Genomic DNA, 17609 nt, shown 5'->3' with positions numbered 1-17609 from the left:
GTACTCTTCTGGCTCTGTCAACCTGCTTTTTCACTTCAGCAGGTGGGTATTGTAGTTTTAAGAATGCTTGATAGAGATCTTGTAGGTGTTTATCTCTGTCTGAGGGATTGGAGCAAATGTGGTTGTATCAGAGCTTGGCTGTAGATAATGGATTGTGTGGTGTTTCCTGGATGGAAGCTGGAGGCATGTAGGTAAGTATAGCAGTCAGTGGGTTTCCAGTATAGGGTGGTGTTTATGTGACCATCGCTTATTAGCACAGTCTTATTAGTGTCTAGGAAATGGACCGCTTGTGTGGATTGGTCTAGGCTGAGGTTGATGGTGGGATGGAAATTATTAAAATCATGGTGGAATTCCTCAAGGGCTTCTTTTCCATGGGTCCAGGTGATGAAGATGTCATCAATGTAGTGCAAGTAGAGTAGGGACGTTAGGGGACGAGAGCTAAGGAAGCATTGTTCTAAGTCAGCCATAAAGATGTTGGCATACTGTGGGGCCATGCGGGTACCCATAGCAGTACCGCTGACTTGGATACTGTATTCACCACATTATTTTCAAATAAAAGTGTTTCAAAGTTTTCCTTGTGGTGTTGCCAACTCTTTACATTCACTCAAAGTTTTCAAAGAAAATGACATAGGTAAATCAATAGATGGATTCTCACCTGCCTGGGATACCCAGGTGAACATTGATGTAGAGAGAAGAAAGATGTAGGCTACCTATTAAATACTCATAGGCCCTCTGAGAATATGTGCTTTGTGTGTGCTCAATGCTGCTGCGTATTCAGCTTTCTTTTTGTTTTGTGGGGTTTTTATGTTCAAGACAAAACAAATGTTAGAAATATTGACACTGAGATAAATCAGTCCTTGGCAGTCAGAGCATTGCTGGCCTGTTTAATCTCAGAGTTTGGCAATTTATAGGGGGAAAATCTAATAACTAAATGTATGAGAACAGCTAAGGAGACTGAACCCAAGTGGTCTTTCAAAGCCCAGGGGATGGACAATTTTATAAAATAGTTGGACTGAGACTCTGGAGAGCTCGGATCTCTTTCCAGCTCTGCCACAGACTGACCTTGGGTAAATTGCTCAGTCTCTCATGCCTCATACCGAGGCATGGTAGTCCAGAAGAATGTGTTTGGTAATGGGAATGAACTGTTCCAGTCCTGGCTTTAACACTCTAAGGATAGGTCTACACTGCACACTTTTACTGGTGGCGTAGCATGTACATATATGCATAACCCCCCTAGCATGGGTATAAATAGCAGTGTAGAGCATGAGGGACGGCTTAGGTGAGTAAAGACATGCATGAAGAGTGCGGATATGTATCTGAGTACATATCCTACGTGGCTCTCTACTCCCCCCAAGCTATGCCTTCCTATCTACCCTGTTATTTGTTAGCAGTGCAGTGTCCCGTTGCCTCCCCACTGCTGGAGCTTTTCCCAGCTGTCTCCCCTCTGCTGGAGCCTTTCACTGACCTATATAGCTACACACCATAGTGTGGATGCAGCCTGCTTTTCACTGTGGCATGTAGCTACCCATACACTACACGCTGCCGCCACTGGTTTGTAGTGTAGACGTATCCTGAATATGTCACTTAATCTCTCAGGTCCTCTGTTTTTTGCCATGTGTAATATGGGAAAACTAATGGTCACTCACTTTTTTGTTAAGAGCTTTAAATTCATTGGATAAAAAAGAGCAATGTACCTGTAAAGTATTATTAACAGGCCAGATCCTGTTGACTAGTACCGTAAATTTGCGTGGAACTATGTAAGCAGCAAGGCACTACTCTGCATGAGTAAGGATGAGAAAATCTGGCCCTCAATGTCTAGGCAAAGCTCCCTCAAATAAAACTCTTGTTGAAGAATCACTGGGAATTTTGAGTACGGACTAATAGACCCGAGGAAGGGCCTCCTGAATTGGTCCATTATTATATAGTTCTTACCTCCTGGGTTCCAACATGGGCTAGAAACAAAAGTATCAAGATACAGTGAGAAGGACTGTACTTCTTCTGAAGGTTGGGAGAGAGAACTCATTTCATTTTAAAGCAATCCGCTCTTCCAAAAGTAGATTGTGTGGAGAGCTATCACCAGCCTTTCTAGACTCAGAGAGAAATTTGATTCTTTGAGGTGAACAGAGGAGAAATACAAGATGTTACCGTAAGACCCCTCCTCCCCCGCACAGAAAAGGATAAGAATTCTATAAGCAGCACTCTGTAAAATCATTCAGATGGGGCGAATCACCAGGGGGTTGATTATCTGGTCAATACTTGCTCTTTGAACGTCATTATCTCAGAGCAAGTAACCACTCTGTTTCCAAGTGGATGCTAATTACCAGAGAAAGGGGCAAATAAATGATTTGGCAGCATCATATTGATTCTTACCCATTGGTCAATCATTCGCTAACAAACAGATAATCTTCTCAAGAAAATGGCTGCTGTGACCACCAACGAGAATTGAAATGGACTGGAGATCAAATAATTCTGTCTTCCTCGAAGGAATGAAAGTTTCCAGCTTTAATTGGGGAGCAAGGGGAGGAAGTCTTTAAACTCAGCCACTTCATTCATTCTCAAAATCCAGCTTTCCTCAAAGTTATCCTCCATGGGCATCTCCTTTGTCATATCACACTGTCCTGTGCTGATTATCATCACACGAGATTGGTCTGTGTATGTGAAGAAGTGGCGGCCCATGCATCCAGTGCTTTGGGGAAAGCAGATAAGAGGGATCCAGTCTGCATGCATGTGAGATCATTCTGTTGAGATCAGTAGGTACATATGTAGGAGAGCTTGCCCTTTTGGGGAGAAAGTGATAATAACAGCATTTTATCAGTCACAACACTAAATGTTAATACTCAAACCTCAGTCCAGTTTCCTTAATGACTTGCTTGTGTTTCAAGGAAATTGTTTAGGATTTTTATATAACTGGCAGCCCACTGCTGTAAAACAAAAATATATTAGGAGTGAAAGGAAACAGGAGGAACATGTCAGACCTATAAGACCAAGGGGAATGGGGCTGTGGGCAGGGCTAGTTAGAAAACAAGAATTCCACTTTCTGAAATATTTTGAGGTTTCAAAATGTGGTTTTGTTCCTATGTGAAATATTTTGCAAAAAATGAGAATGAGACCCTCCCCCGCTGTAGAATAGTCAATATTCCAGTAGTTAAGGCACTCACCTGGGACGTGGAAGTCCTGGATTTAAGGCCCCTGTTCTGCCCAATTCAGAGCAGGCACTTGAACCCAGTTCTCCCTCATCCCTGGTGAGCACCCTAACTTCTGGGCTATTGGCTAGTCTTGGGTCTTGCTCTCAATCCTATCCAATACCTAAGAAAGTTTTGTCAGAACCATTATGTTTCATTTTTGACAAATTGGTACTTTTAGCAAAAAAGTTTTGTTGAAAAATTCCTGAACAGCTCTAGATGTCGGGGGGGAGGAGGGGAGCAGATAGGTGGGATTGGGGAGAGGGTCTTTAGGAGGTGTGGGGAGAATTGGGGGGAGTGTCTGTGAAAGGTGTTAAGTGTGGGGGAACTTAGGATGTGGGAGGAATCTGAGACCAGGCTCAGAAATATCAAGTGTGGAGGATCAGGGGAAGGGGTTCTGCCACTGCTGAAGGTTTCTTAAATGAATGTGGTGATGGTAATTGGATTGACAGCCCTGAAAGCTGAATCTTTGTTTGTCCAGAGAGCAGACCCAGAACAGTCAGTGGGTACTGTCAAGCCCCACCTCTTAATGTGTCTCAGCCCTGCTTGCGGGGGAGAGAAAATTCACTCTCCACAGTCCAGTCCAGCCTTGGTGTCTCTGCTGAAACAGCCAACAGGAAGACCACTTTGTGATGCGGGTACCTCACAATTGGACTGAATTTGCCATAGGACAGACCTTAGGTCACTGCCAAGCTGGGCCAGATTGGAACCTGTGCAAGTCTCCATATTATATTTATGACCCACAGTATCATCCAGTTCCTGGTAGAACATATGGTAAAGGGAAATGTTGAAGCATAGCAGCTGTACACTACAAAAACTGCATGTGCCGCCTCCTCTCAGTTAGGCTTTAAGGTATAGTTCAATCTACTGCAATTAGCATTTATATCCTACAGTGACAGGCACTCCAGAAGTACCTAAAATAGATATAAATAAATGTACGGCCTTAACCTACAATACATTTTGGGTTGTGATCTCTTCATATTTCATAAGCTAAGGATGGTTGAATCAGTGCATTACATGGATGGGATTCATAAAAAAATACCACTCACATATCACACATAGTGCTACAGGAAATAGTGTTACCAATACAGTAGGCTTTGCTCTTCCCTTGGTGTGTGCTGAGCAATGCCCAGGAGTGGTGCTAGAAGATGGTGTTCTATTGGAGGTGTTTTCTTGAGGATGAGAAGTAAAATCAAGGCTCTAACCACTTGGAGTAATTAAAAATCCCATTGCACTTTTCAGCTGTGCATTAGCCTCACTGTAATGGCCAAACTCCAATTTAGATAATTACAGTTTTGCTCCCTAAAATTCCCCCTTCTGATTTTTAATTGGGGGAATTACGCTAAACTCCCTCCTGGAATAAACCTGCTATGTACTTTTTGCATGTGTCAAACAATTGCTGTGTTCTAGCCCAGTAGTGGCTGCAATTTAGTGGTGCCGAGCAAATGATACCTAATTAACGGGGATGTTTCCCAAATAACATTCTATATGTTTCCTTGGTTTTCCGTCCTTGGCTCTCAATTGTCCATGGAGAAGTTCTGAGGGAGGAAATTAGTCGTGATTCTCAGGTGAATAGCATTAAGAGCTGATGTATAGCGCTGCACAGAAAGACATATGCATTACACAACCACAAGTTTTATTGTCCTACAAAACCCAGGAACTTTGCTACATGTTTTTGAGTGCCATCTACTGTCATCTTATCAATTGTTTAACTATTTATATATATAGACAGACCTAGAAAACTCTCATACCAAATGGTAACTTATTGGTTGTTGTTTCTTGCTCTTTTCATTATAGGAGCAAGGCAAGATTGGCGTGGTCTTCAATATTGGCACAGTGGATATTTCTATCAAAGAGGAGAGCACCCCAGTGAATGATGGCAAATATCATGTGGTGCGCTTTACTAGGAATGGCGGGAATGCCACACTTCAGGTGGACAGCTGGCCAGTGAACGAACACTACCCTTCAGGTATATGTTTGACCAAGACATCTTTCTCTCTGTCTTTTCCTTTTCATCCATCCACACCTTACAATAAGGGTTACAACAACTAAATCATAAAGCGCTGGGGCGGTATACAAACATTTATACATCCTCAGAAACAGAGAGTTGGGTTGAGCCTGATCCAATGTAAAGGGAGCTGAATTTCTTATCCTGGTTCTATGTTCACTGTGCTGGAAAATGAGGTATTGCATCCAACATCTACTGTGTATAGAGAGGTGTGGTGCACAAAGGCTGCATGGCAATATGCACATAGATCATGCACAGTAAAAGCCCACTGGGCATATCTTGATCTTACAAAGAGTTACAAACTGATTCAACAACAACTTAGATTTGTTACTTGTGGTGATTTCTAATGAAAGAGAGCAGAGTGAAGAGCAGTGTGGTGGGAAGGGGGCATGGCACTCTACCTTATCTCCTCATTGCAGCCTGCATAGACATGAATGTAAGAGACAACGAATGTGGCAGGGTTGGTTCACAGGAGTTTGTGTAGACCTTTCTTTTTGCTTCCCATAAGCTTTCATTCCCGGAAATTTGCTCTGAATTTTGGGTTTGTACAAACAAAACTCGACACGCTATCCATCTGAAACCATCATGTTTTAGTTTGCTTCATGTCAAAAACCATGTGGAACCATTCAGTTTCATATTGATTCTATCTGAAACCATAACCCAAGGCCCTAGCAAAGAAGGGCAGCAGTGACAGACTGGGGCAATGTACATGCAGAGGAGACAAGCCACATCCTTCTCCATTTGTGTGTCACCATCGTTGGAGGCCAAAGTCACCCTGAAATCAAAAGGATGCAGCCTTAATGACGCTGACAATGCAAGGAGATGCTCAGTGACATACATAGTCTGTAGAATGCAAAGAAACGGAGAGTGACTGCAGAGACAGTCACTGTCTTCAACTTCTGTTTGGCATCAGGAGTCATGGTCTACTCAGCAGCTGCCAACCCAGGCAGCCTCTGGTGCCTCTCTCCCAGGTTTACACATTACCCACTTGGGGGTGGAAAGAGGGAGGATTCTCATGATAAACACTAGGCAATTTGCCAGTAGTGTGGGAGTCGCCCACAAGCCATTTAGTTTTAAATGATGGCACTCGTGAGAGATACCTGAAGTACACTGCACCTAATTGTTCCCCCCAGACACTAATAAATTACTCTGAGGGCGTGATTTCATTTCTGCTCTTCGCATGCTGGGAGCCTCTGTATCTGAGTGAGCTTCCCTGTGGTGCAGCACTAGTGCTTTCTACTTTGTATTCCACATGACACAAATGCTATAGATGTTTAGTGCTATATATTCAAAGGGCCCATTCCCCAGCACCTTTGCCATTACAGTACATCAGATTCAGCCCAGTTATCCACTGGCTAGGGAGGGTGGGATGGCCAGGAAGTGCCCAAATCCAGTGCTTCCTTCCTACAGCCTCCATTAATTATTTCCCAGTCTGCTACTTCTGGTCCAGTTGGCAGCCCGTTACAGCCTGTACAGCCTTGTGAATAGAATTTCTTTTTATATTAGTAACTGTAGTTAATCCCTCTGGTAAAGAAGCAAAATACTCAGCTCTCTCAGTTGCTGAGTTTTTGAAAAAGGAAAATAAAACTTGCTTAGGAAATATCATAACTGCATCCTCTGCTGCTGCTTTATTTAAAGACCACTCTGTGTTTCCATTAGGAAATTCATGGATTTACAAAATCTGCATTAGCCATGTGCCAGGGCTGATATTGGGTGTATAAAGTCACACCCCAAGGATAAGGGATTTATTTCTATTCCATCCAGCCTTCCCCCCTCCCAAAAAAAACCAAAAAACAAAAACTTCTCCCTCACACACATACCAACTTCTGGGTATTTGTAGGTTATAAAATCTTTTTTAAAAGACCCAATAGAAGTTTACCAGCTTCAGAAATTTAGTGAGCAACAATAACCTAAAATGTCTTTTAAAACCAAAAGTGTTTCACTGGCTATACACTGAGACTGAGCACACACTGGAATTTCTTGTAAAGGATATAGACACAGGCCTGAACCAGAATTTTGAGGAGGTTTGGCTTTGGAGCCAAGCTTCATAGCTTGGTCCTACGTCTACAATTGGATATGACCAAAACCTGCAAATCTCAACAGCCCACACCTTGAAGTAAATTCAAATATTGATCCATATCTGGACTGAGCATTTTAGTCTCTCTCCAAAAGGAATATGATGTCAAAAAATAGCCAAGGAATCTATTCTTCCCCAGCCGTCTCACTCCCATTCATAATAGAGTGGGGTAATATGCAGGAATAGAATACAGCTGCCCAGAATAAAACACCCTACATATGCTCATTAATATCTGGAAAGCATTACATTCACATCAGGGAGGACTTGGTTGTGAATCTGAAGATGCAAGACAATTGAGGTGGGAGTGAAAGCAGCAGAATAAGAACAATGGACTTCAAAAAAGCAGAATTTAACAAACTAAGAGAACTGGTAGGAAAAGTCCCAGGGGAAGAAAATCTAAAGGGAAAAAGTAGTTCAGGAGAGCTGGCAGTTTCTCAAAGAGACAATATTAAAGGCACAACAGCAAGCTATCACGATGCAAAGAGAGATAGGAAGAATAGTAAGAGGCCAATATGGCTCCATCAGAAGCGCCTTAATGACCTAAAAATCAAAAAGGAATCCTACAAAAAGTGGAAACATGGACACATTTCTAAGAATGAATACAAAATAATAGTGCAAGCATGTAGAGCTAAAATCAGAAAGGCTAAGGCATTAAATGAGTAACACCCAGCAAGGAACATAAGAAGCAGTAAGAAGAGATTCTATAAATATGTTAGTAAAAAGAGAAAAATGAAGGAAAGTGTCACTACTTTAAGGGAATGGACAGCTAATAACAGATAGCATCAAGAAGGCTAAGGTGTTTAATGCCTGTTTTGCTGCAGTCTTCATTAAAAAGATTAATTGTGATCAGATACTTAACAGAATGTTAACAAGGAACACAAGCCCAAATAGGGCAAGAACAGGTTAAAAGATATTTAAATAAGTTAGATGTATTCAACTCAACAGGACTGATGAAAGTCACATACTTCTTTAAGGAAGTAGCTGAAGCATTCTCTGAAACATTAGCAACTATTTTTGAGAACTCATGGAGGACCAGTGAGGTCCCAGAGGACTGGAGAAGGGCAAAACATAGTACCTATTTTTTAAAAAGGAGAACAAAGAGGATCTGGGGAATTATAGATCAGTCAGCCTAACGTTGATGCCTGGAGAGATACCAGAACAAATAATTAATTAATTGTAAGCACCTAGAGGGTAACAGAATGATAAGTAATAGCAGACATGGAGTTGTCAAGAACAACTTGTCCCAAACAAACCTAATTTCCTTCTTTATCAGGGCTACTGTCCTAGAGGATAGGGGGAAGCAATAGACATGATATATCATGATTTTAGTAATGCTTTTGAAACAGTCTCACATGACATTCGACAAAGCAAATGATGGAAATGTAGTAGATGAAATGACTATAAGGTGGTTGCACAGCTGGTTGAATGACGATACTCAAAGAGTAGTTATCAGTGGTTTACTATCAAACTGGGAGGCATATCTGGTTGGGTCCGCAGGAATCCGTCTGGGTCCAATACTGTTCAATATTTTCATTAAATACTTGGCGAAAGGAGGGGAGTGGATGCTTATAAAATTTGTGGGTGACACCAAGCAGGGAGGGGTTGCAAGGATTTTGGCGGACAGGATTAGAATACAAAATGACCATGACAAATTGGAGAATTGGTCTTCAATAAATAAGAAGAAATTCCATAAAGACAAGTGCAAAGTACCACACTTAGGAAGGAGAAATCAAATGTGTAACTACAAAATGGGGAGTAACTGGCTAGACCGTGGTACTGCTGAGAAGGATCTGGGGGCTGTCGTGGATGAGCAATGGAATATGAGCCAACAATGTTATGCAGTTGTGAAAAAGGGTTATATCATTCTGGGGTGAATTAGCAGTAATGTGGAATGTAAGACAAGGAAAGTAATGGTCCTGCTCTAGTCAGGACTGGTGAGGCCTCAGCTGGAGTGCTGTGTCCATTTTCTTAAACTGTGGACAAATTGGAGACAATCTAGATGAGAGTAACAAAAATGAGAAAAGGTTTAGAACACCTGACCTATGAGGAAAAGTTAAAACTGGGGATGTTTAATCTTGAGAAAAGAAGATTGAAGCGGGGAACTGATAACAGTCTTCAGATATGTTAAGGGCTGTTATAAAGAGTGATCAGTTGTTCTCCATGTCCACTGAAGGTAGGACAAGAAGTAATGGGCTTAATCTGCAGCAAAGGAGATTTAGGTTAGATATTAGGAAAAACTCTCTAAGTATAGGGATAGCTAAGTACTGGAATAGGCTTCCAAGGAAGGTTGTGAAATCGCCATCATTGATAATTTTTAAGAACAGGTTGGATAAACACCTGTCAGGGATGGTCTATGTTTATTTTGTTCTACCTCAGTGTAGAGGGATGGACTAGATGATCTTTTGATGTCCCTTCCAGCCCTACATTTCCGTGATGCTATGATGTGTTTGTGCTATTTTAACTTTGAGAATTACAGCTACTTCTTTAACTTGCTGATTAACTTGCTGACTAAAGGATTGCAAACTTGGCCATCTTGCGTGTTGCCATATGTGTTGCAACCTTTAGACAAAAGGGGGTAAATTAAAATATTATTTCAGTTTTCCTCTCTGAATTTCATTGCCTTTTGTGGGATTATACATGAGATTCATAATTTATTTGAATGGTGTAAATGTAGACCAATGGTTACTAAATGAGCAAAGAAAGAAGTATTTGCTTTTCTTTAAACACAGCCATCAATCAAGAAGGAATTAAATGAAAATAGCCAAATGGGTTCAAAAGACTCCAAAGCTATTATCTTTGCAACTTCATATAAAAAGACAAGAAAATGGAAAAAGCAACAAAACAACAATTCAGGCACTGACAAAATATCTTTATAAGCATCCAATTACAGCCAAATCACTTGCAACATGGGGATTGCTCATTTTGGGAAGGAAAAAGGGGTAGAGGTAAATTTGAAAGGGAGGAATTCATTTGAGCCTAAAGTTGTCTTAGCCTGGAGAACCTGAAATAATCCTGATCATTAGAGAGTCTCTTAGTGTTTGCGCCTGGCTCTGACTTTCCAACCGTATTAGCGTTTCATTTACTCGACAATAGGGCCTGGGGCAGTGATGTAGCATTCAGATTTGAGCCAATATTCCAGAGAAATGAGGAATAACAAATATCAGCATGAATGCACTGGAGTTGCTCACTTTCATCCACCTGTCCTGGCACGCTTTAGCCAAAACCACTGGTTCATTGCTAATATTCAAAATTTGAATTTGTTTTCCCTTTATCATCTCCCCCAAGCCCACAACAGGGAGATGGGCTGTATCAGATGTGCGTGTCTTCAGACAGCATTGCTAGTCAGCTATGTGATGCTTGGATCATGAAGATTAATGCATTAAAGGGCCAGTGTGCCTATTCTTCAGCCTTGGGTATCCCTCTGAATGGCAAATTTACACTACTCTCTGGTCCGCAGAAGGGACTTACATCCCTACTGTTCTCTCAGGTGGGAGCAATGTTTTATGCATCATCTCTGTGATAGATGTGTGTCAGTGATGACTAGTTTTGTAGTTGCTGAGAGCTTTCTCTAAATCTAAATTCAACTATTTTTGTGGTTTAGTAAGTGTTATTCTGGACCAAGAACAGTGTCCCTACTGGGTAAGATACAAGAGCCAGTGCAGGTAGGAGAAACCCCTGGTATACTTTTATTTCAGATTATTGTAAAACCTGTCGTATTTGAGGTGCTTTACAATAAGAGAAAAAAAGACCAATTATGAATCCCAGTGCATGGGAAGAAGCCAGCAATTCTCAGAAGGGTTAAAAACAAATTACCTATCTTGACGTAGAACTGGGATAGATACCTCAGGTCATGGGTTTTCATTAAATCCTAGCCAGGAGGTTTTCTTTCTCTCTCGCTCTACCTTTGCTTGCAAAGAAAGATTTGGGGTCTTGCCAGATCTGGAGTGTACATTAAAACAAGCCTCATCTACCTGTTCATTCATCCGTGCAGTGCCTGCATTTCCTTCAGTACAGCAGGAAGAGAAAAACTATGCAAAGAGGAGCTGCAAAGAAAGAACATGTCAATAACACCAAAATAAAGTCTGATTGAAGTCATGTTTCAAAGAGGGATAGTGGGGGGAAGTGAGGTGAAAGACAGGAAGAGACTTTCATTTAAAGAGGCACTCACTTAATAGGGGAACATTACCCTGGCTTTTTATAGGCATATTTTAAAACTGAGAATTAATTCAATATAGAACAACTAGATCCTCATGAGCTAGTTTCTCCAGCTAGGTAGAGAGAAAAAAGTTGTTCCACTTGCTTCTCCCTATCACCTTTGTGAGTGACCTCCACCAGCCTCCCATCAGGAGTCCACTCGTTCTCTTAAGTGGCATTAACTTTTAATGCCATTGGCTCCAGGTAATAGAAATAACTTTTGTCCTCTCAGTGCCCTCCCCCCCACCTGCCCTTGGCACACACACATGGTTTACCACAAAGTTTGGCAAATTGGAATCCAAACTCCTCCCCAGAGTGCAACGGTGGCTCCAGGCACCAGCGTTCCAAGCATGTGCCTGGGGTGGCAAGCCGCAGGGGGTGCCCTGCCAGTCCCTGCAAGGGTGGCAGTCAGGTAGCCTTTGGCGGCTGGCCTGCGGGAGGTCCACCAGTCCCGCGGCTTCGGCGTAACTGCCGCTTAATTGCCGCCAAATCTGCGGGACCGGCGGACCTCCCGCAGGCAAGCCGCCAAAGGCTGCCTGACTGTCGTGCTTGGGGTGGCAAAAAAGCTAGAGCCGCCCTGCCAGAGTGCTACAGGGGGTTGGCAAATGTGGGTGAGATGGGGAGGGATTCCTGGTATAGTGGCTCTGCTGGGCCAGTGTCCCACTGCCATTCTTTGTCTTCTGATGTCACAACAATTCTGAGCTGGAGTTGGCCGGATGAAGTTCAGGTGTTGATGGCAGGCTGAGATTCTGCCTCTTTCCATTCCCCTCTTGCTCACACACAAAATTTAAACTATGACCATGTTTCTTTTGTTTCTTTCTACTGTTGTGTTGCCCCTTTTTGACCCCAGAGGCTAGTCCAAGTTCAGGGCCCTGGAGATGTTCCAGTTAGAAGTAGAAATTGATGGATCTGAAATCTTGCTTCTTTACAAAGAACGAACAAAATCCTGCTTCTGCAAACGCATGAGTAGAGAAGAACAAAAGGAGCAGAGTCTTAGCTTACAGCCCCAAGTGTCTTTAGCCAACACCAGGCCCAAAAGCTCCCTCTCTCTCTAGCTTTTTCCAGGGTCACACTGTGCTTACAGGCTTTTTGGCTTTCCCTGGATGTCTCTTCTGTGTGCTCTCATATACACAGCCACTGGTCAGAATGCCCAGTGGAACTAATTGCCCACATAGTGCTAGTTTCTGGCAGGCTCTATTAGGCATAGTTTTCAGTGTGGCCACTTAACAGCTATCTTAAATGAAGGGTGCATTCACACACCATTTTCTGCCAGGTTTTAACTCAACTCATAACAAGATTTAACCCAAGTGTATAATGCTGTCTTCTCCCGCAAGCCAGGTTAGTGCTGGTGTTGCTTTCTCCAGAGCCATCTTGTGCTAGGTACTCCCCACCTAATGTCCACCCTAGTTGGCACAGGTTCCATTTTCCTGTGCCACTGCCATCATCCCCTCTTCTTACAGAGGTCAAGCAAAATAGGAGCTGTTCATATTTGTACCAAAGACCAAAACCATAGGTAACTTGCTTCAAAGCTTCTGGTTTTTTTTGTTTAAAACTGTGCAAAACTGGGTGCTGTTGCCGTTTTAGCTATGAGTTTGGTCCAATCAGCAGTTTTAGCTGAGTTCTGTTAGAATTTTGGGGTTTGTTTGAATTCAAGTGATGGTAACCCAGGCAAATGGGAACCAACTGGAAAGTGTACCCAAGCATTCGCAGATAAGGAGCTATACCTGCATAAGCATTGGTGAATAGGGGACTATCTTGATACTCTCTTCACAGGTCACTATGGAGTGCAGATGACTTACAATTGACAAAGCTTCAAGAGAGAAGGCTAGAGAGCTCGTGGTAGAAAACTCACACAGATAGATCACAGCATAGAGATGTTATGCATTCTAAGGCTGTGATAGAGATACAGTAGTTATTCTTTTCCCTCTGCCAGGCATGAGGAAAATGCTATCCAGCAACACTGGTTGGCATGATAGGAAGACCTGATATGAAATTCTGATATGGAGTCAAGCCTACCTTGCTGTGAGGAATTTTCCATCTATTTTGATGAAAGAAAGGCTCAGTTCTGGGATGCTTTAGTCAGCATCATGGAGCTGATATGAGAGCAGGAGGAACTCTGTCTGGCTTTCCTCAGTGATCCCTTAGATCTCTTGGGTCAGCTGTGTCCCATTGCCTACAAGCTGGACGATTGGCCTTTGTGAGTGATGAAGGGAAAGTTTTGACCCATTATTGACAAAGATTTTAAAGATCCTCTTAAATAAGTGGTGACTCTTGCTCAAGAATCTCTCTCTTGATATTCGCCTTCTTGTCAATTACCACCTGTTTTGTCATCTCCCATTCTGGAGAAAAGTTACTGAGAAGTTTGTTTGGTGGCAGCTACTGACATAGATGGATTTAATAGGCATCCTGGACCTCTGTCTTTCTAGTTTTAGTGTGGAGAAGATATTATTATCTAAAGTTGGTGGCCAGGGACAAAATATCCATGATGATTTTATTAGACTTGTCATCAGCGTTTGACACCATTGACACAGGCAGGGTTCCGTCTTGTAACTCTCCTGTTCAAAATGACCCACCACTTTGTAATTCTAGGTTGGATGACTGCTGTGTGCACTTCTTGGGCCTACCACTTGAAGACCATTGAGAAGCTTCAGCTAGTGCTAATGCTTATCTCTTGAGTGGGTTGAGCCATTATGGGTTCTAACATTTCCCTATTCACTTCAGCGTGCCAGTTAGAATATTCATTACAGTCTATAAAGGTTTAAATGCTCTGGGACACATTTACTTCGCTTGTAGGTGCTTTAGAAATGTAGACTGATAGGGATGGGACAGGATTATCTCTCTTCTTCTGAGCCACAATAGGAGTTACGATCTGCTGGGCCATTCTTCCAGTCGGTTCCTGGGATTTAACTATCTACTTTTAACAGTGGGGTATTAGGATCCTGACACAAGGAAAAAGGGAAAGCAGTAGAACAGAGACCCTGGACTTCAGAAAAGCAGACTTCGACTCCCTCAGGGAATTGATGGGCAAGGTCCCCTGGGAGAATAACATGACGGGGAAAGGAGTCGAGGAAAGCTGGCTGTAATTCAAAATAACCTTATTGAGGTTGCAGGAACAAACCATCCCGATGTGTAGGAAGAAAAGTAAATATGGCAGGCGACCAGCTTGGCTTAACAGTGAAATCCTTGCTCGTCTTAAACACAAAAGAACAGCTTACAAGAAGTGGAAGATTGGACAAATAACCAGGGAGGAGTATAAAAGTATTGTTCAGGCATGCAGGTGTGAAATCAGGAAGGCCAAATCACACTTGGAGTTGCAGCTAGCCGGAGATGTTAGGAGTAACAAGAAGGGTTTCTTTAGGTATGTTAGCAACAGGAAGAAAGTCAAGGAAAGTGTGGGCCCCTTGCTGAATGAGGGAGGGAACCTAGTGACAGAGGATGTGGAGAAAGCTAGTGTACTCAATGCTTTTTTTGCCTCTGTCTTCACAGACAAGGTCAGCTCCCAGACAGCTGCAATCTGCAGCACGGTATTGGGAGGAGGTGACCAGCTCTCTGTGGAGAAAGAAGTAGTTCGGGGCTATTTAGGAAAGCTGGACGAGCACAAGTCCATGGGGCCGGATGCGCTGCATCCGAGGGTGCTAAAGGAGTTGGCCGATGAGATTGCAGAGCCATTGGTCATTATCTTTGAAAAATCATGGTGATCAGGGGAGGTCCCGGATGACTGGAAAAAAGCTAATGTAGTGCCCATCTTTAAAAAAGGGAAGAAGGAAGATCCAGGGAACTACAGGCCGGTCAGTGTCACCTCAGTCCCTGGAAAAATCATGGAACAGGTCCTCAAGGAATCAATCCTGAACCACTTAAAGGAGGGGAAAGTGATCAGGAACAGTCAGCATGGATTCACTGATCCCTTGACGCATGCCTGACTAACCTAATTGCCTTCTATGACGAGATAACCGGCTCTGTGGATGAGGGGAAAGCAGTGGATGTACTATTTCTCGATTTTAGCAAAGCTTTTGATACAGTCTCCCACAGTATTCTTGCCAGCAAGTTAAAGAAGTCTGGGCTGGATGAATGGACGGTAAGGTGGATAGAAAACTGGCTAGATGGTCGGGCTCAACGGGTAGTGATCAATGGTTCCATGTCTAGTTGGCAGCCGGTATCAAGTGGAGTGCCCCAAGGGTCGGTGCTGGGGCCGGTTTTGTTCAATATCTTGATTAACGATCTGGAGGATGGTGTGGACTGCACCCTTAGCAAGTTTGCAGATGACACTAAACTGGGAGGAGTTGTTGATACGCTGGAGGGTAGGGATAGGATACAGAGGGACCTAGACAAATTAGAGGATTGGGCCAAAAGAAATATGATGAGGTTCAACAAGGACAAGTGCAGAGTCCTGCACTTAGGACGGAAGAATCCCATGCACTGCTACAGACTAGGGACCGAATGGCTGGGTAGCAGTTCTGCAGAAAAGGACCTAGGGGTTACGGTGGACGAAAAGCTGAATATGAGTCAACAGTGTGCCCTTGTTGCCAAGAAAGCTAACGGCATTTTGGGCTGTATAAGTAGGGGCATTGCCAGCAGATCGAGGGACGTGATCATTCACCTCTATTTGACATTGGTGAGGCCTCATCTGGAGTACTGTGTCCAGTTTTGGGCCCCACACTACAAGAAGGATCTGGAAAAATTTGAAAGAGTCCAGCGGAGGGCAACAAAAATGATTAGGGGGCTGGAGCACATGACTTATGAGGAGCGGCTGAGGGAACTGGGATTGTTTAGTCTGCAGAAGAGAAGAATGAGGTGGGATTTGATAGCTGCTTTCAACTACCTGAAAGGGGGTTCCAAAGAGGATGGATCTAGACTGTTCTCAGTGGTACCTGATGACAGAACAAGTTGCAGTGGGGGAGGTTTAGGTTGGATATTAGGAAAAACTTTTTCACTCAGAGAGTGGTGAAGCACTGGAATGGGTTACCTAGGGAGGTGGTGGAATCTCCTTCCTTAGATGTTTTTAAGGTCAGGCTTGACAAAGCCCTGGCTGGGATGATTTAGTTGGGGATTGGTCCTGCTTTGAGCAGGGGGTTGGACTAGATGACCTCCTGAGGTCCCTTCCAACCCTGATATTCTATGATTCTATGAACTCATCACCCACTAACAGGGGCATTTAGTAAAGAAAATATTAAGACCATGATGGGGTTTGGCCAGTACCCAGTACCCTCAAGATAACTCTCCAACTCTTGCAAAATAAAATAAATATATTAAAAATTTAAAAAAAAAAATTGCCACAGGCTCTCTTAATGACCGAGTGGTCAAGACCGCAGTTTTAGGTCTCATTAAATGGATGGTATTCTCTAGTAACACATACTATGCAGCAGTATAGGATGCAGTACAAATGTAGATGAAAGAGCATCTCTTAGTAAATCACACACACCATTTAGTAGAGTTCCTGAGTTTTCCTTGGGGGTCTCCCATTCAAGTACTGGGTAACCCAACAGTATTGAAATCATGAGAGCTAGCAAAATCACACCCTATCAGTTTGTGCCTGCAACATGAAGGCATATGTTAGATGAGAAAAGAACAGAGCAGTTTGCCTCAAATCCTCCATGCTTAACTGTTGGACCATCCAAATCTATTTCCCCCTTCCCTGGTGGTGAGGAATTCAAAATGCTTTATAATTATGAAGTCCCACAAATTCCCTATTTGACAGGGAAACTGAAGCACCTAAAGGTGAGCTAACTTGCTCAAGGTCACACAGCGAGTAAGTGTCATGGCAGGGAGTAGAATACAGGAGTATTCCTGACTCAGTCCCCTGCTCTGACTTTTGGGGTAATATTGCCTCACCATATTTGACATAGGGCATGTATAACAAAGAAGCTGATTGTCATCTTTCAAGATCTCCTGTTGGGTAGATGGGCTGGGGACTACAATCCAAAACCAGCAGTCACGCCTAGGAGCTGTTGCACATACCTTCCTGCCACCCTCAGTCCCAAAGGTATTCTTGCTAAATCTTTTCTTTAGTAACTAAAACAGCTTCTGAATTATCTGATGAAATTCCTCATCATAATAACAAGCTCTTCTATGTTTTGTGTAATTCCTTTACAAATAACCTTGAGTCGTGCACATGTCCTATTACTATCTCAGGAGAGAATCTCACTTCCCC

At 43.0% G+C, this 17609-nt stretch overlaps 1 protein-coding gene across 16 annotated transcripts in view; it reads left to right on the top strand.

The window, feature by feature from the left end:
- NRXN3 (neurexin 3) overlaps positions 1-17609 on the top strand; it is a 1505977-nt gene that overhangs the window by 1317033 nt on the left and 171335 nt on the right. For all 16 annotated transcript variants that reach the window (XM_039537764.1, XM_039537767.1, XM_039537763.1 and 13 more), the window contains one exon: positions 4980-5151. In XM_039537764.1, the coding sequence (XP_039393698.1) occupies positions 4980-5151 (172 nt within the window). The remainder of the gene's footprint in view (positions 1-4979; positions 5152-17609) is intronic.

The sequence above is a fragment of the Mauremys reevesii genome, linkage group 4 (genome assembly GCF_016161935.1).
Source record: "Mauremys reevesii isolate NIE-2019 linkage group 4, ASM1616193v1, whole genome shotgun sequence".
Taxonomy (NCBI): domain Eukaryota; kingdom Metazoa; phylum Chordata; order Testudines; family Geoemydidae; genus Mauremys; species Mauremys reevesii.
Note: the sequence above shows the minus strand (reverse complement) of the source record. Positions and strands in the feature narration are given on the sequence as shown.